Source organism: Leptonychotes weddellii, chromosome 4 (assembly GCF_054177405.1).
Source record: "Leptonychotes weddellii isolate Sample4059 chromosome 4, ASM5417740v2, whole genome shotgun sequence".
Lineage (NCBI taxonomy): Eukaryota > Metazoa > Chordata > Mammalia > Carnivora > Phocidae > Leptonychotes > Leptonychotes weddellii.
This window is the reverse complement of record NC_138372.1, coordinates 43,967,212-43,984,913: the sequence shown is the minus strand read 5'-3', so window position 1 is coordinate 43,984,913 and position 17,702 is coordinate 43,967,212. Positions and strand designations below refer to the sequence as shown.

At 44.5% G+C, this 17,702-nt stretch overlaps 1 protein-coding gene across 15 annotated transcripts in view; it reads right to left on the bottom strand.

Moving 5' to 3' along the window:
• FGGY (FGGY carbohydrate kinase domain containing) overlaps positions 1-17,702 on the bottom strand; it is a 387,087-nt gene that overhangs the window by 365,541 nt on the left and 3,844 nt on the right. For 10 of the 15 annotated variants that reach the window (XM_081818507.1, XM_081818506.1, XM_081818515.1 and 7 more), the window contains one exon: positions 2,171-2,385. In XM_081818507.1, the coding sequence (XP_081674633.1) occupies positions 2,171-2,371 (201 nt within the window). In that variant the 5' untranslated portion in view covers positions 2,372-2,385. Of the gene's footprint in view, positions 1-2,170; positions 2,386-8,695; positions 10,755-17,702 lie in introns of those variants that run through there. The other 5 variants (XM_081818519.1, XM_081818525.1, XM_081818509.1 and 2 more) reach the window with 4 other exon arrangements.

Sequence of the window (17,702 nt, the reverse complement as noted above, 5' to 3'; positions counted from 1 at the left end):
CAACGTGTTAGATGCTGGGAGTACAGGGGTGATTCTCTTCAAGAGTTTAGCTCGTGGTTTTGAGGAAACCACGCAAGTCACCAATTACAATCCAATCCGATAATGACCAGATCAAGTGCTATGTGGCGAGGACAGGTGAAGACAGTGGGCTCTGGGGCGGCAGAGAGGGCTTTCTCACCCTCTCTTTCCTCTCAAGTTGGCAAGGGCAGGGAGGGGTCAGAGGTCATCAAAGAAGGCTCCCAGGAGCAAGTAATGCTGAAAATTAGAAGGACCTGCGCAGGAGTTGGGCGGGTGAAGAAGGTAAGAGTACATTCCAGATAATGAAAATAACAGACATTTCATCCATTCATGTACTCAACAAACATGAATTGGGCATATCAGAGGCAAGGAAATCTAGGGAACTATAGATAAACAAAACATGACCCCTGCTCAGGGGGCACACACTTTTTGCAGGACCAGACGGTCAGGGAAAGGCACCTTCCTTCCTTCTCTAAACCTCACACGAGCAATGAGCTGCGAATAGATGTGTCAGGCCTATGCTATGCCTGCTGGCCCATGGCCACACGGCCATACTCCATGTGAGGGGACAGCCTAAGACCCAGCAGCTTTACCCCAACAGCCTCAACGAGACAGCCTCGCTTAGGACAAATGCCCATGGCACTCATGGGGCTCATGGGGCTCACACGGATGACAAGCTGGCCGCCACCAGGAGATGATTAAAAATCTACCATTAAACCAAGCTGTACTTAGAGCAGACCTTTTTTAAAGTAGCTTTTCATCAGGGGATTGTATTTTCTTCTTGACAATTTCCTTAATGGCAAGAAAGGCTATATGTTCAAAGAACAAAGGAGACCCAAGGGCAAAGAGTAGAAGATTCTCACCAAGGCAGGGGCCGAGAGTGGGGAGGGAGGAGGAAAATTAAACAGGCAGAAGAGATGTGCCCCCACTTTTATTCCTATCGAAAGCTCCGGCGCTGCCCACACCCACCTCCTCTCTCTGCCTTCTTCCCTGGGGGTACTGACAGTAGCCCAGAGCTCATTAAAGTTTAAACAGACTGATCAATACACACAGAATGGTGAATTGTCCATCTGCAAATTACCAAGCCCTTCATGAATATTTAAGGAACAAAACTAGGAACAGAGAGAAAAGAGAAACCAGGACTTTATTTTTCCCTCCGAAAGGAAAAAAAGACCAAAGTATCTCTGTCCCTCTGGATCACCAGGTTCTAAAACCAAACAGTCAAATGAGACAAATGAGCATCTCCTCCTTCCCCGAGCCAGCGGGTGGACTGCAATCCAAGGCCACTACACATCAACATCTGTCTGGCACAACTCAATGTCCCTGCTTTCTCCAAACATGCCACCTGTCTTGTTTACCCACCACCTAGCCAAAAACCACATGAAGACCAAGTGGGTCTGCAAAATCAGGCATAAAACACCTTCAAGTGGAAATAAAAGGGGTGCAACTGACCAACTGGTGGCCATTTACTTATTCTACCCAACAGAAAGGCTGAGTGCTAATAGTATGCTAATGGGCACTCGCCCCTCATGTGTTGGCACATGCTGTTGCCTCTGAACAAAATGAGGCTCCTCCCACTTGTCCACCTGGAAGGCAGGACAGTCCAGCGACTCAGGGTGCAGCGTTGGGAGTCACTCCTGCCTCTGCTGCTTACTAACTGCATGAACTTGGGTAAGTCACCTAACCTTTCTGCACCTGTTTCCTCCTCAATACAATAGGGGTTGTAACAGGACCACCTTCCTAGGGTCCTTGCGAGGATTCCCATACACAATGCATGCTAACACAGTCTACATAGCACTGGGCATGCAAGAATGCACAGGTGTTAGCTGTGATTATCAGTGACCTCTTCCACATTCAGTCACATGGGACCAGAACCTCTTCAGGTTCCACATCCTGGGTCCTGTGCACCTGAGCCCCTCCAAGTTACTCTTTCCTCAGCTCCAGCCACAGCCACTGAGCCCCCAGCACCTACCAAGTCATAGTTTAGCCGTCTACTGGTCTCTGTCACTGGACTGTGAGCTCCCAAAAGGCAAGGCCTATAGCTAAAGCATCCCAACATTGCCCCTGGTACCAGGAGTGCACAATAGACATGCTCAGCAGCTGGGGGCCGGGGGGCACACGCAAGGATAGAATGCCACAGTTGTGGCCATACCTTTGTGACAACACAGCATGCGGCCCAGATGTCCTCGGAGGACTGCTCGTGGTGGTTGAACTGAGGCTCCCACTGGTTGATCGGCTGGTCTGCGAAAGCCAAAAGGATGCCCCTCTGGTCCACCAGAGCCGCACGCACACTGCCTGTCCCAACGTCCACACCCACGTAGTAGCTCCCTGGTTCCTGATCTCTGCCAGGCATTGTGGTCCCTCCACCTGCAGTAACCAAGGACAAAAACCACATGAAGACCAAGTGGGTCCGCAAAATCAGGCACAAAACACCTTCAAGTGGAAATAGAAGGGGTGCAGCTGACCAACTGGTGGCCATTTACTTATTCTACCCAACAGAAAGGCTGAGTGCTAACAGTATGCTAATGGGCACACTGAGCTAGGTGGTGGGTAAACAAGACAGGGAAGGCCTCAGACATGGAGTTTCCATTCTTAGAAGGAAGTCAGATGTTCAGCAGTTGCGAGTTGCATAATAATTGAAGCCAAGTCGTGATACTGGGTGAAAAGTGCTATTCAGGTAAATATGGGGCTGTGGAATCCAGCCAATCTAGAGGTAACAGACACGTATTTATTCTCATTGAGTATGAATCAGGAGGACAGTGGCCACAGTATTACAAAGTACTCATCTACCTTACCTACCCTGTCAACCGTTCATTCCAAAAGATCTACTAAGTACCTATTACATGCCAAACATGGTGAAAAGTACATGCACCCCCTCTATTCTTCACTGGGACTCTAGAAGGAGAGTATACTTAAATCTCTACTTTACAGGTAATCAGGGGGAGACTCCAAGAGATACACGACTTTTCTCTTACAGCTAGGTCCACGTACATAAGAGTTAAGTGTACATGATGCACATTGTACTGACGGGGAAACAGGTCTCGAAGAAGTGAAGAGACGTGGCGGCATCACTCACGAGCAGCCTGGACCCACGGTCTCCCCTCCGTGCACTGCCAATCCCAGGCCCTTCCAGTTCGTTCTTAACAGCTTTCGGGGTCGTTTTGGAGAAGAGGAAAATATACTGCAGCCGAGTCATGAAGTGACTGGGAATGGGGAAGGAGCCTCGCGGGAGACAGGATCAGGAATTCGTTAGACAATCTGTTTTCTTTACAGACCCCTTGTGAGTTACAAGGAAATCGGACCACAGAACACTCAGGAATTCCTTGGCCTTCACTGCCGCTCTAAGTCCCTCTGGTCAGATTAGCCCACATGACACAGAAATCTCACAGAGGCTTTCATTTCCCAGATCAGCCTTTCACTGAGTAAGAACAAGCCCCCAAGACAAGCACACCGGTGAACAGGCTACAACTCCCCAGGTGAGCTCGGGGCAGTCTTAGCACCCCGAGTCTCATTTCCACCGAGAAAGCAGTCTGAGCCCTTCCACTGCAAAAAAGGTAATGTTTCCTTGGCAAAGTCACACCTGGGGATTCTAAAATGAAGCCAGCCCACAGATGTTCAGTTACTGCTTCCTGGATATTTATCCCAGTCAAAAACAGCTTCATTAAAAGTGATTGCTTCTGACTTATTCACAATGATTCCCCAACGGGGTTTGCTCCCTTTGGCTTGCAGGCTCCCAGGCAGGTGGAGAGGGAAGCAGGGAGGCCACGGTGAGCACGTGTGCTACCTTCAGCTGGGCTCCAGCCTCTGCACTTTATACAATCATCCTGCCTCCCTCGCTTCCAAGGTTTCAGGAGCTACACAGGACCCACAGCACCAGTTGTCAAACTACGCATTCCTTCGTTTTCTTCAAGCCATGACTCACAGAAAATTTAAATAAAACAAGTCAAAGTAGAGCTGCTCCGTGTGAAACAAGGATGGGTCCAGCCCCGCCCTCCCCGCCTCCCCAGAGCCATCCCCCTGCTGGGTCCTTTCTCGAGACTCAGGATGGCTACAATACAGCCTGATGCCCCGGGCATGGCATCCCAGGCCCACCAGGAGCTTCCCTCTGTTTGCGGTCATCCTCGTCGTCAAACACAATCCTGCCCGTTCTTACACGAAATTCCAGACGTCCTGAGACTCCTCGCAGGTTCTCACGTGCATCTGCCCCACTGCTTTGTACTTGCCCTTCCCTTCCTAACCCCTTCCTCTCTTGTGTGCCTGGTGCCCACGGACTTACATTTTCAGTTCCAATTCAACCATCTCCCTTCCAGGAAAGACTTCCTTGTCTTTCTCCGTCCCTTGGTGCCAGGAGAGTACCGCATCCCTACTTTCTTTTACTTTTATTTTTTTAAAGATTTTTATTTCTTTATTTGAGAGAGAGAATGAGAGAATGACAGAGACGGAGCTTGAGAGGGGGGAGGGTCAGAGGGAGAAGCAGACTCCCTGCCGAGCAGGGAGCCTGATGTAGGACTCAATCCCGGGACTCCAGGATCATGACCTGAGCCAAAGGCAGTCGCTTAACCAACTGAGCCACTCAGGCAACCCCCTACTTTCTTTTAAATCCTAACCATTCTGAAATGTGATTTATTTTTGGTTCCAGGTCTGACTCCCTTACTGGCCTGAACCTGAAAAACAAAGGAACTTAGTGATTTCTGCATCCCTAGCTCCTACCAGTGTCTGAGATAGAATCAATTTTCAATAAATGTGTACTGAATGAACAACTAGCTTGGTGAAATCAATAGAAAACAAGGATGAAAAGGTTCATGCTTTAATAGTTTGAATTCCTAATTTTGTACTTATGGGTACTAGTGTTTTGCTTTGATTCTAATCTCTGTATGCTTCATTCATCCAATTAACAAATATTTATTGGATGCCTACAACCACATTTTATTAATTCTAGGACACTCATTTTTTTCACATTTTGCCTCTGAAATCAGTGAATCCCACAATCAATGGCATCTTACAATTAATTGGTAACACTGTCTTTCTTATTCTTAGTGGTATATGAAATAACAATGCATCTCGCAAATCCATGATTGACATTCAAAGAAACGCAGATTGTGCCAGGCACCAGGCACCCTGCTAAGAGCTGAGGCTACCTTAAAGGACCCAATAGGACAGTGCACTGGCTCAGAGCTTCCTCAACATTCTTTACGTGCAAATAGGAGGAAGACTGACCAAGCAGCTGCTCAGCCTCCCACACTCACATCTTCTTCACTGGTATTCCCTCTTCTAGCATCTCACTGTCTCCAGCGTTAAGGCCCAGAGGTGCTGCTCCTAACACTGATCCTAGCATGCCAATAATCCTCTGCCCTTGGCTAGAACTCTCCAGGACTATTTTAAGAGAAACAAAGAAGTAAGTAGGAAGTGAAGAGTCTCTACAAACGTTCTGGCTTACTCAAACTGACCAGCCATCACCCAGGCCTCTCCCACTCCTGCTTAGCCCCAGTGACAAGACAGATTCCCCTAGGGGGCTGGCCCAGCTCCTCAAGCCTGGGTTCCTCACTTCTTTTTTTTTTTTTTTTTTTAAAGATTTTATTTATTTATTTGAGAGAGAGAATGAGATAGAGAGCATGAGAGTGGGGAGGGTCAGAGAGAGAGGCAGACTCCCTGCTGAGCAGGGAGCCCGATGCGGGACTCGATCCAGGGACTCCAGGATCATGACCTGAGCCGAAGGCAGTCGCTTAACCAACTGAGCCACCCAGGCACCCCTGGGTTCCTCACTTCTGACTCTATCTTCCTTGGCAGGGAGCGCAACACCTTATCACCCACCACCCAGACATCCGATTTATTTCCAGTAAAATCTAAAGGCAGATTTCTACTCTGCAGCTGACCCAGTGCTTACCCCAGTTTTGGATCCACGTCTTCACTAAACAGGAAAGAGGCCACCCTTCAGGAAAGCCCCTACCTCATATGAGGAGTGGAGCTTTACTATTAACTCCATTGTTGCTGGGATCACAGCTAGCCCCGTGCCAACCCGGTGCCTGGCACAAAGCAGGAACTCGAGTCTTTGTGACTCTGTGCATCCCTTTAAAACCTATCTTTGGGAATAATAAAAGGTACTATGTTTACTGTGTCTCCAATGCTCTGTTCAACAGCTTGCTTCTATTGCCATATCACTTTTAATCCTGACCTCAACTCCTAAAGATAATTCAGAAAAATATCATCCCCATTTTACTGATGAGGAAAATTGAGTCCCAGACAGGTAAAGTAGCTTGCTCCTGTAGGTCATATAACTAGTAAGGAATAGAGTTGACAGCCATCCTATTCCCTCTGGCCCCAAAGTCCCCAACCATTCTCAGGGTGCTCTACTGCCTGATTCTCCTCCATTTATTAAATGCCTATCTGCCAAGGACCATGCCTCCTTTGTCTAAGATTGGCTACCTCCCAACTCAAGCCGCCCACCTCAGGAGCCTGACTCTTCCCCAATGCCAGGCTGCCTCTCTCTGACAAACCACCCATTTCTAGACCACGTTAACCAAGGCATCAGTCAGGGACAGTCAAACCCATGGGGACCAGGGCACCATACCTCCCAGCACTGGTCACGCACACCTCCCAGTTCATGTTTTTCTAAGAAATAGATCCTAATTAAATATTTCAGGTTCACCATGTTTCCCATTACTATAGTTTTCAGTGATCTCTTTTGTGATTGTTTCCACACCTGGACCGTGAAAGCAGGGAAGTAAGTTCAAGCCCTTGGGCAGCTTCCCTGAAACTTGACCCTGAGAGTTTTAAAAACCCTGCCACAGAATTTTCTGCAACTCAGATCCCTTGTCTTCCCCTCGGTGCCCTTTGTTCCTCAGTCACAAGTACTCTGCTGTGTCCTGGGCTCCAAACTGTATCCAGTTCCCCTTCTCCTCAACAAATAAAATAACTGCAAAATGGAAAACATTCCATTTTCTAATCTAAGAAAAAAAATAGTAATAAGGAGTAGGATCCGTCTGTGTGTCTGGCACTTGCACACATGCCTTAATCTCTTCCAAATGAAACTCAATCAAGTTTGTAAACCTATCACCATCTTATACTTCAGGGGGATGGGGAAATTCGCCCCAGGCACACACAGTAAAGGGCAACACCGAGCCTTGAACCCCAGCCTCTATGGCAAGTGTAGGGCTCCCTCCACAACACCAACCTAAAACTGAAAACAGAGTTCTTTGTTAACTTCTTCGGTAACAATTATCAACAACAAATGTAGCAAAGACTAGCAATTAAGCTCTGCTCTGCAAATCACGCACATGATTTTGTGATTGCATCTACTCCTTGCAACAACCCTGTGAGGTAGGCAGTATGAGCCCATTTTCCAGTTAAGGAGACTGAGGTTCTCAGCAATAAAGCTGTTTAAGGTCACACAGCGCAGAACCTGAGAAGCTGGGATTCGAGGCTAAGTTGGAAAGGCTGCAAAGCCCAATTTGTGAATGGTGAGGGTCAGAACTTTGGTTCTATCTCATTCTTTTTAGGCAAAGATGAATACTCTAAAAAGAGAAATTACTGTTAGGGCTAGGGGGATGGTGACAGGCAGACAGAAACGAGGACATGGACTGTGGGGACCACGAGAAAGAAGATAATAGAGAAAAATTCAAGCTGTGCTGGACACGAGTCCTGGGCCACCTAACTTCTCAGTCTGCAAGATCCTTCAAAGGGCAGAAACAGCCTCCCATCCAAGCCCCCAGCATGGACTGTGATGTAGGAAAGACATTAGGGTTCGAGGCCTATGGCCAAGAAAGAATTCTTGAGAGGTCTTTGGTGCAAAAAGATCATTTTATCAAAGCACCATGGGATGGGACCCGTGGGCAGAAAGCCGCACTGGGGTCATGAGGAGTGGCCCATTATATACTTTGAAGTTGGGAGGGGGTTAGGGATAACGCAAGCCTCCCAGGTATTTTGGAAACAAGGTTTCCAAGATCCAGAAGGGGCTTGCTGTTGTTTGGAAAGGTCATTTATTATTGTTTAGTAAACCTCAGTCATGAGACCCTTCAGATGTATATTGGTGGGTCACATGCTTGGAGGATGATTGCCAACATGTATCTTGAGAGGTAGAGATAAAGGAAGTTTCCAAAGGAATTTTTTTATGTTAAAGTAGACTTACAGGATCCTAGGGGCTGGGTTCAGATTGCCTTTTGCCCTTAGCAAAGTATTAACATCAAGGCAGCTGAGTCCCTAGAGGAAGGTCACTCTGCCTGTTTCAAGGATTTGTCAATGGGCTGTAGGTTAGTAAGGAAATATTTTTTCTTCTGCCTTTGTCTCCCACATCAGACGGGACTCATTTTTAGCCCCTATTCATGAATCAAAATACTATTCCTATGATAAATATTTATACGGTTCATTAAGTAATAGCTTATGTAAATATTATTAGTAATGTACCACAGGAAACCACAGACTTCACGGCTGATTCTTCACCAAACATGTAAGTTGCTCAAATGCAGCATGAAAAAGGAAGAGGGGCATGGACTTGGGAGGCTGTTCTTTGCAAAACTATTTCAGTAATTCTAAGAAGGGGGTCAATGCTACAAATACTGTGCTGAAAACCCACCATTTGGGGGTTGTTCTTGTATTTTTCCTTCATTCTTTTCCCCTACATAACTTAATAGCAATAATACTGTTTCCTAAGGCTACAATCCTCTAGAGTGGGTGAGCTTACCTTCAGTCCTATTTCTTAAAAAGCCACTCCTTCAGGACCAATTAGGTGACAGTGTGCGCAGAAACAGTGTCCCAGGGACTGGAGAGGGAACTCAGTATCTTCTTTCGACTTTGATCTTTGGACTTTGCTGGGAGCTCAGGTACAAGAGTCCCACACAATTTATTTAGTTAGTCATATTGCAAGCAGACAGTTGGTAAGGTTGGAAGAAAAAGATAAGCAATGAGTACGCCTGTCCTCTCCAGTCTTCTAACAGAAAGAACTAAATAGCACTTTAAACAAATCACACACGCTGTATGTAAGATGGCAAGAAAGCTTGGGATGGGAAGTAAAGAGCTAATCTGGCAATAATAACTGGTTGTCTATTGGTTTTACCAAGAATACACAGTACAGGTCGCTCACAGTTACTTTTCCTCTTAACGTGAAAAGCTATCTCCTACAGCTCCAATGTCCTAAGTGTTTTTTGATTAACTGAGATTATATAATTGATTAGCATAACACCTGATGTACGGTACACGCTCCATAAACAGCAGCAATTATTAGGGCATTATGTCCCTTCCAACACCAAATCGCCTCTGGACACCTGCAACATACGTAGTCTAGACCTGGATGTTCTCCTGTATCTAACATCGCAAATTCCAGGAAACTAAGCAAATGTTAAGTGCTTTCTCTGTGCCGGGACAGTAGGAATAGGAAGCTAAAAAATATAGGAGCTCTGATTTTAGGGTTGACAATTTAATGTAAGAATCTGATTTTTGCAAATCAAGTGGTGACAACTCAAGTTATTCCTAGTTTTTGTACTTTAAGCTAAACCGAATGCACCTAGCGAGCTACATATGGCAATAAAGTGGCTTGGTGCTGCCACCAGAATCCCAGCCACACTCTCGGCCAAGTGTCCTATTCCAACACCGCCCTTCTCCACAGAATGCAGAGATGATGGCTGGAAAAGGAAGTACCAGTTGACTGTTCTCATCACTGTTCCAACCACTAGATCAGAAACTCTGTATATTTTTCAGGGTGCTGAGGATCTTGTCTATCAGGCCATTTTCAAATATAAGCACGAGGTGATTCAAGGAGGCGTATAGTATTAACAGTAGAAAGGCTGGCTGTTCTGTTAATGCAAAGTTGGATTCCAAAAGGCAGAGAAGTCAGAACTCACCAAACCCCCATGTCTGCCTCACAATGTGGCAGCCACAGAATCAAAACAAAGCCAGTTCTGGCTGTTAGCCAAAACCACCACCCTCCACCAGCCGCAAAGGCAAGGCACAACAGCTGACACAAATACAAAATCCAACCATGTTGAGGACAAATGCACAGCACAGGTCCTCAAGAAATCATGGGTGGAAAACCTGACTCATGAGAAGACATCCCCAAACTCCAACAACAAACAGTGCCTTAAGAGCAGATGAAACTTTGCATCTCCCACATGCCCCTCTGTACGACACTGCTGGATCCCTCTTCTTTTCAATCCTTGTGATCCCGTAAAGCAACTCCTTATTTGTTATAATGCCTCCCAAGCTCCTTATAATGCCCTACCTAGCTATTCTCTTTGCAGAGAAAGGGAGAAGGGATGCCCCATTTATAACACCCATCGACGCACGTGCCGTTTCTCCCATTTACAGATGGGAGATCTGTGAGATCAATCTCCAGTTGATGGTCACAGAGCTAGGAGAGGAAGGAGGCTGTATTTAGTCCAGGTCTGTCTAAGCCAGAGCAGGGCTCTTGCTACTACTGTCCCTGAAGTGACTTGGCTTTCCATATGAAACAAGTGGCCTTTATCCTGGGCAAACTCAGAATGCCTTTCCAAGTGTGTTTATCCTACAAAACCTTCTCGGACACTCAATCATTAGAAATGGCTTCTCCCTGCTCTGATTCATTAAGACTACTTTATGTCACTATACATGCTACTGGAAGAAACAGATATTAATGGAGGATGTTCTGCCTGCTACTTCCTTGGACCTGCTGATAGGCACAGTGTAGCTTAAGATAGTAACAGGGGAAGTACTGGGTTGTGGGGGAGGGGAAGATGTTTAATGTATAAAATAGTCAAATACCTTTTAAAATAAAAAGTCTCGGGTCGCCTGGGTGGCTCAGTCATTAAGCAACTGCCTTCGGCTCAGGTCGTGATCCCAGGGTCCTGGGATCGAGCCCCGCATCGGGCTCCCTGCTCCGCGGGAAGCCTGCTTCTCCCTCTCCCACTCCCCCTGCTTGTGTTCCCTCTCTCGCTGTCTCTGTCAAATAAATAAAATCTTAAAAAAAAAAAAAGTCTCTAAGGACTCTGCCCCTGGAGAGTTCCAGAAGCACTATTAGCAAGCCTCTCTTCTGTGTGAGGCTCCCCGCTCCTCCCCCAGGACAATCTCCCTCCTTGATGAGGCACGTATATGGCGGGGAGAAGGAAGATAGAGAGACGCCTCAGACAAGGGGTCTCGTCGGAGTCAGTTTATCTTCTACAAATCCAATTCACACTGAGTTCACTAAAAGCCAGAGTATAATCCAATGGTCTCACCCTCCCATGCCAGGACCCTGGAAGCAGAAAAATAGCAAAAAAAGGAAGAAAGACAGTGAGGGCTGGTGTCCTGCTTCTAAATGCAAAGTTATAATATTTTAACCCCCATATGCCAATTACCAAGCTAAGCCCGTAACAGGGAAAACTGTACACACACTTAGGGATTTATTATGACATGGACTCTTCTTTTTGGAACATGAATTCCTGACCTCTGAGTTCTGAATAATTTAAATACATGTGTAGTTTCTCTCCCTCTGTCACTTTCTTCTCCAAGAGGCTGCTGTTGATTTGCTGACATAATTAACTATGAAATGATTTTCTACAGAACTAACCAGACCTTCAAAGCAAGGCCGTTATCATTAGCATATTGGCCGGAATCCATGGCTTTTCTGAGAAAAATCACTCAAATTAAAACAACAGAAGAACCCACCAACCTCAGTGACTGCTGTCAGATGTCAGCAAACTCAGGAAAGGCTCAGGACAGTATTAGCTAGAACAACAAAATCCCTTCCCCACACAATCTCCCAAAACTCCTTCCTCAGAGACCAGGCTCAGCCAGAAGCTGGCTAAGGTCTTTGGCCTCTTCTTGTGTTTACCTATTTATGAAGCATGACCAAGTGGATTTAAGGTCCAAGGTGAAAGGCATAAAGAACGAGTTATTTGAAGATTAAACTTTACACTTGGGGAACTGGACGGTGCCTTTCACAAACAGGCCCTGTCGAAATTACCAAGAGCTACAGGACAAGCTCAAATTGCTGACTACAGCAATGCTGCTTCTGCCCAAAATAAGCCCAAGGACCTCAAAACTCTGGCTCGGCCTTCCTCCCTAACCTCACCCCTCTACTCCCCTTCCCCCCAATCTCAACCCCTTATACTCAAACCCTAGGAACTGTTAGCAGTTCCTCAAATGAAGGTTTGGCACCTTTGTTCATACTGTTCCCTCTTCCTGTAATGCAAAGAATACAAACTTGCAGTTCACAGAAAAAGAAATACAATGAATACATATGAACCTTTAGCCTCACAAATAATGGAGGAAATGCAATATAAAACAATATAATTTTATATGTAACAAGTCGGCAAAAATTGAAATTCTGATATTAGTGTCAGAGATTGGATATTGGGCTGAATAGGCCCCTGATTTGTTCCAGTATATATTGCACCCGGGCGGTTCTCCAGGCAAAACTCTACCCAGTTTTGGCAAGAATGTGGGGAAATAGGCAGTTTCATACACTTTTAGTGATAGAATAATGGGCTGAGCCTTGTCTAGAACAATCTGTCCATTTTTAAAAATCGACCCTTTTACCCAACAGTTTAACTTCTAAGAATTTATGGATTGGCAAAAGAGATATAGAAAATGTACACTACAACATGTTTTTGTCAAGGCAAGAGCACACTTATAAAAACTCTGGAAACAAATTAACTGTTTATTAACAGGGGACTTGCTAAAACATATACACAAGGAGCTATTAAAACCAAAGAGAAGGAGCTAAAGAAAAACGCTAATGATATGTTATTAAATACAACAGCAAGTTCTTCAAAATGCCAGTATGACCCCATTTGTGCTATTTTTTTTTTTTTTTTAAAGAAGACTTTCGGTGGTTCTCAAACTGTGGTCTCCAGCAGAACAACATCAGCATGGCCAAGGAAGGCATTAGAAATACAAATTCTCAGGCTCCAGCCCAGATCTTACTGATTCCGAGACTCTGGGAGTGCAGCTCCAAGGCCAGGGCCACAGAAGCCCTCAGGCAATCCTGACCCATGCTATAGCTGAACAGCCAATGCATCCTATATAGACCTAACAGACGAGATTCAGGAAGAACACACAAACTCCTGCTTCCCAAAAGAAAGGTCGTGGAAACTTGGAGGGCAATCTCTAAATTCCTCGCTCCCCTGCTAGCGTTTTCACAATGAGCAGCTATTACTTTAATAATAAGAAAGATCTTCCTAACACTGAGTGGAGCTCTGCTTTGCATGGCTCCCACCCTCCACGCCTCGTCCCACAGGCTCATCCAAACCACCTAATCCCTTTTAGGTGAGCTAGCCCTTCAAATGCTTTGAGATGATTCTTGTGACCTATTGGTCTTCTTTCCTCCATGCTATAGATTTTCGGTTCCTATAACCGCTCCCCCATGCCCTGGCTTTTTCTAAAATAAAAGGGATGAGGCACACTTGATACATTTCACAAGAATGATCTTCAGACACTCATGTTTCCATCTGACATTGTGGGGAGCTGAAGTAAGTGGACTAAGAGGTCTTTACCTGCCTGGAGAACCCCCCAGATGCAACATATACTGGGACAAATCAGTGGCCCATTCAGCCCAATATCCAATCTCTGACACTAATATCAGAGTAATTTGTTAAGGAGAAAAGGGAAGAGTTGCTCGGATATCTTCACAAACTGTCTACGATGGAGGGTTCTGAGGGAGCCCTCATCAAGTACCCTAGTCTTCTCTTCCTAGGTCCCTAAAATTAGTGTGACCTGTGTTTTATCAGTATGTATCTTCACATGAATCCAAATGTTTCCTGATGTATTTTGAGCCAAGCCTCATCTTGGATCAATAAATTTCTTAGGAGTGCTTACTCTGTTCCAGGCCTGGTTCCAGTGACTTAGGACACCGGCTTGCTAATCCTCCCAACAACCCTAGAGGGGTCCACAGTTAGCAATAGGGTAACTAAGGTTCTGTGCACTTGGGTTACTTGACCGCCGTCACAGAGCCAGTAAAAACCAGAGAGGGACTTCAATCCTATGCCCCGTCCCCCAAGCCACACGATACCTCTAAACATTCTAACAGTAGCCTCATTCGAACATCAGAGTTGGCCAGAAACTCCACAATCCCAGAATTTGGTGAACTACACCGAGATTGGTCTGTTGAAATCACTCTTAATTTTATAGAGCGTCTTCCTCTCAGCCTTCGTCCCCCACAATCCACTCCTAACTGAGTCCTTTTTTAAACTCTCCATCCCCTGGCCAGTTGAGCAGAATGCAAGCTACTCAGCTGTTAGGCTGGTCTGCAACCAGAGGCCCAAAGCCAGATGGCCAAGGGACTGGTAATACATTGAGCCTGAATGATTTCTACCTCATTTCCCTATTCTCCCTAAACCCACCCCACACATACATCACTGTATATGTACCTGCTGTTTGAACTCTGCTTCCTGCATGTTGATAAGGGCCTCCTCAATAATTTAAGATGATGGGGGAGGGGGGGTGTTATAGGAGTCTCCTGGGAAAAGTATGCCTAGTTTGGGAAGGAAATCTCATCATTTCTCCCTCACATGTCAAACCTACTTCTCCCAGACATACTATTCCTTCTCTCCTCTCTCTCAGTGAGTGGCACCACCAACCACCGTGCTACTTAGCCAAGCATCGAGAGGTTATCATGACTCCTTGCAGTTATTCTCAGCTTCCCCCTACTCCTACACTATATACTCAAATCCTTTTCTGCCTACCCTGTGTCCTGGGACTATAGCATGGATCTCCAGGCACTCCAATCCTCTGCCTTCTAGTTGGGTTTGGCCAATGGAGAGCACTAGCTTCAAGGAGGAAGGAGAGAAAGGTCAGGACTCCCTTTGTTGAGAGATGAAATGAACTACCTGCATCTCTTGAACTAAGGTAATGCAGCCTCTCAAGGCAGCTTTCTGCACATAGTTACTTCTTTGGGGTTCTGGTAACCATTCCTCACCTTGCCCCTTTAAATAGAAGGATAGAACAATCCTATTGTTATTATCCCTAGATGATTCAGGTGGCCCTCATCTCTCCTCATCTCTCTAAATAGTTCTGTTACTGAAAATTATCCTAATTGGAGGGTGTCTTGTTTCCTTTTGATCTACCTCCTGCACTGTGCCCTTTCAGGCCTCGGGAAGTAAGTGGTCCCATTACTGCTGATGCCTGGATACTTCAAAATCCCTTCCTCACACCCTCAAATAGTCCCTTCTTTAAATTTTCTTCAGAAATTCCAGTTGAATACCTCTACTACTAGCCAAGATGGAATACAGGAACCATATTTACCCTCCCACCAAAAACAACTTAAAAAAACAAACAAACAAAATATAGGAAACAAGGGTTCTCACGACACTGGACATTAAGCAACAAAGTACAGCGATCCCAGCAAGGTGGGGGAAAAAAGAAGTGTCCTGAATTGGCTCAAGCTTAATGCGTGGCACCATGGCACAGGAAGCAGAAATCAGGCCAAGCCCTGCAGTCTCCCTGAGTGGAGGAGACAGAGTCAAGAGTTTGCGGAAAACAGGAGGTTAGATTTCTTGGGGCATAGTACAAGAAAGGAGAGAGTTGCACAGAGGGAGAATTCCCCTCCTCAAGTATTCAGTAAAGTACCAACCACTGTATGCATGTGAGGAAACCATCTGAGCCAGAAGCTCCCAGAGTGAACAATCAGGGGACTTCACACAGCGCCATGAATAGTGCCTGTTCACACCAGCCTGAGTGGAAAACCTTGTCATTGATAGGGCACTAGGTACAGTACACAGAAGGGTTTTACCTCAGCAGTGAAGAAGAATGAGCCCTGGTCCCACATAACAAAGCTGAAAGCAAGACTCAAGAGAATCCAATGGTTTCCTAATACCTCACACATGCCCCAGAACAAAGTTCAAGTGTATTTATAAAATTACAAAAATATCTAGCACCAACAAGATAAAATACACAATGTCTGCTATTCAATCAAAATTTACCAGGCACACAAAGATGCAGGAAAAGACTATCCAAAATGAGAAAAATCAATGGGCACTGATCTAGAATTGACACATTTGATAGAATTAGTAGACACAGATATTAAAACAGCTATGATACCTGTATTTCATATGTTCAGAAAGCTAGAGAAGAGACTGAACTTGAAAGTCCAGACATGGAAGATAAAAAAGACTCAGGCTGAAATGCTAAAAATGACAACTAAGATGTCTGCAATGAAAAACTGACTGTATAGGATTGGACAATACAGAAGAAAGGATTAGTGACCTTTAAAAAACAGTAACAGACACTATCCACTAACAAAGAGAGAAAAAAGATTTTTAAAAAATAAACATAGCATGAGTGAGCTGTGGAAAAACTTCAAGTAGCATAATATATGTGAAATGAGAATCCCTGAAAGAAAGAACAAAGAAGGGGTCAGGAGCAATATTTGAAAATATAATGGGCACAAATCTTCCAAATTTGATGAAAACTATAAACCCACAGATTCAAGAATATCAATGAACCCCAAGCACAAGAAATATGAAGAAAACTAACCCAAGAAACATCAGATTCAAACTGCTCAAAACCAATGATAAAGAAAATCTTAAAAGTAACTTAGGGGGAGAGGAGGTGACAATATGCACAAAAGAAAGAAAAATATGGGAAGGACAACAGACATTATTATTTCCCATTAGAAATAATAATGTAAACTATGAGACAGTAGAGTAAGATTTTTGAAATACTGAAAGAAAAAACTTCGTACCTAAAATTCTGTACCTTGTGAAAAAAAACTTTCAAAACTGAAGCTTTAATAAAAACTAATTCAGACAAAGAAAAGATGAAAAAAATGCATCGCCAGCAGAACTGCACCACAAGAGGCGGAGGGGAAAATGACAGCACATGGAAATCTAGATCTATAAAATGGAATGAGCAGCACAAGGGTAACTATGTGGGTACATAAATTAAAAATTACTTGAATGTCTTAAAAAGATAACTGACTTCTTAAAACTAAAATAATAACCACTTAAACTTTACTTAAACTTATGTATAAGTAAAACGTACAACATAAAACAACAGTAGCACAAAGGCTAGGAGGCAAGAATTATAAACATACTGTTATAGGGTTCCTATATTATATGTTAAGTGGTATAATCCCACTTGAAAGTTGACTCTAATAAATTAAAGATGTATACCATAAACCCTAAAGCAACCATTAAAATAATACCAAAAGAAACAGTTATGCCTAATAAGCCAATAAAGGAGGAAAAAATGAAATTATGAAAAAACTAATCCAAAAAAAGGCAGAAAAAGAGAATAAAAAGAACAAAGAACAGATGGAACAAATAGAAAAGAAAAAAAAGGGGCGCCTGGGTGGCTCAGTCGGTTAGGCGACTGCCTTCGGCTCGGGTCATGATCCTGGAGTCCCGGGATCGAGTCCCACATCGGGCTCCCTGCTCGGCAGGGAGCCTGCTTCTCCCTCTGACCCTCCCCCCTCTCATGTGCTCTCTCTCTCTCATTTCTCTCTGTCTCAAATAAATAAATAAAATCTTTAAAAAAAAAAAAAAGAAAAGAAAAAAAAGCTAGATGGTGTACTTAAAACAAACCATATGAATAATTATATTAAATTTATTAAATATAGTCTAAATACCCCCAGTTAAAACAGAGAGATTATCAGGCCTTAGTTAGATACCCAGTCTAACTATATGATGCCCACATGAAACCCACTTTAAACATAAGAAACACATAGGTTAAAGTAAAAAGACAAAAAAGGTATGCCATTAAACAGCATTCAAAAGAAACTAAATCATTATCATACTAAGTAG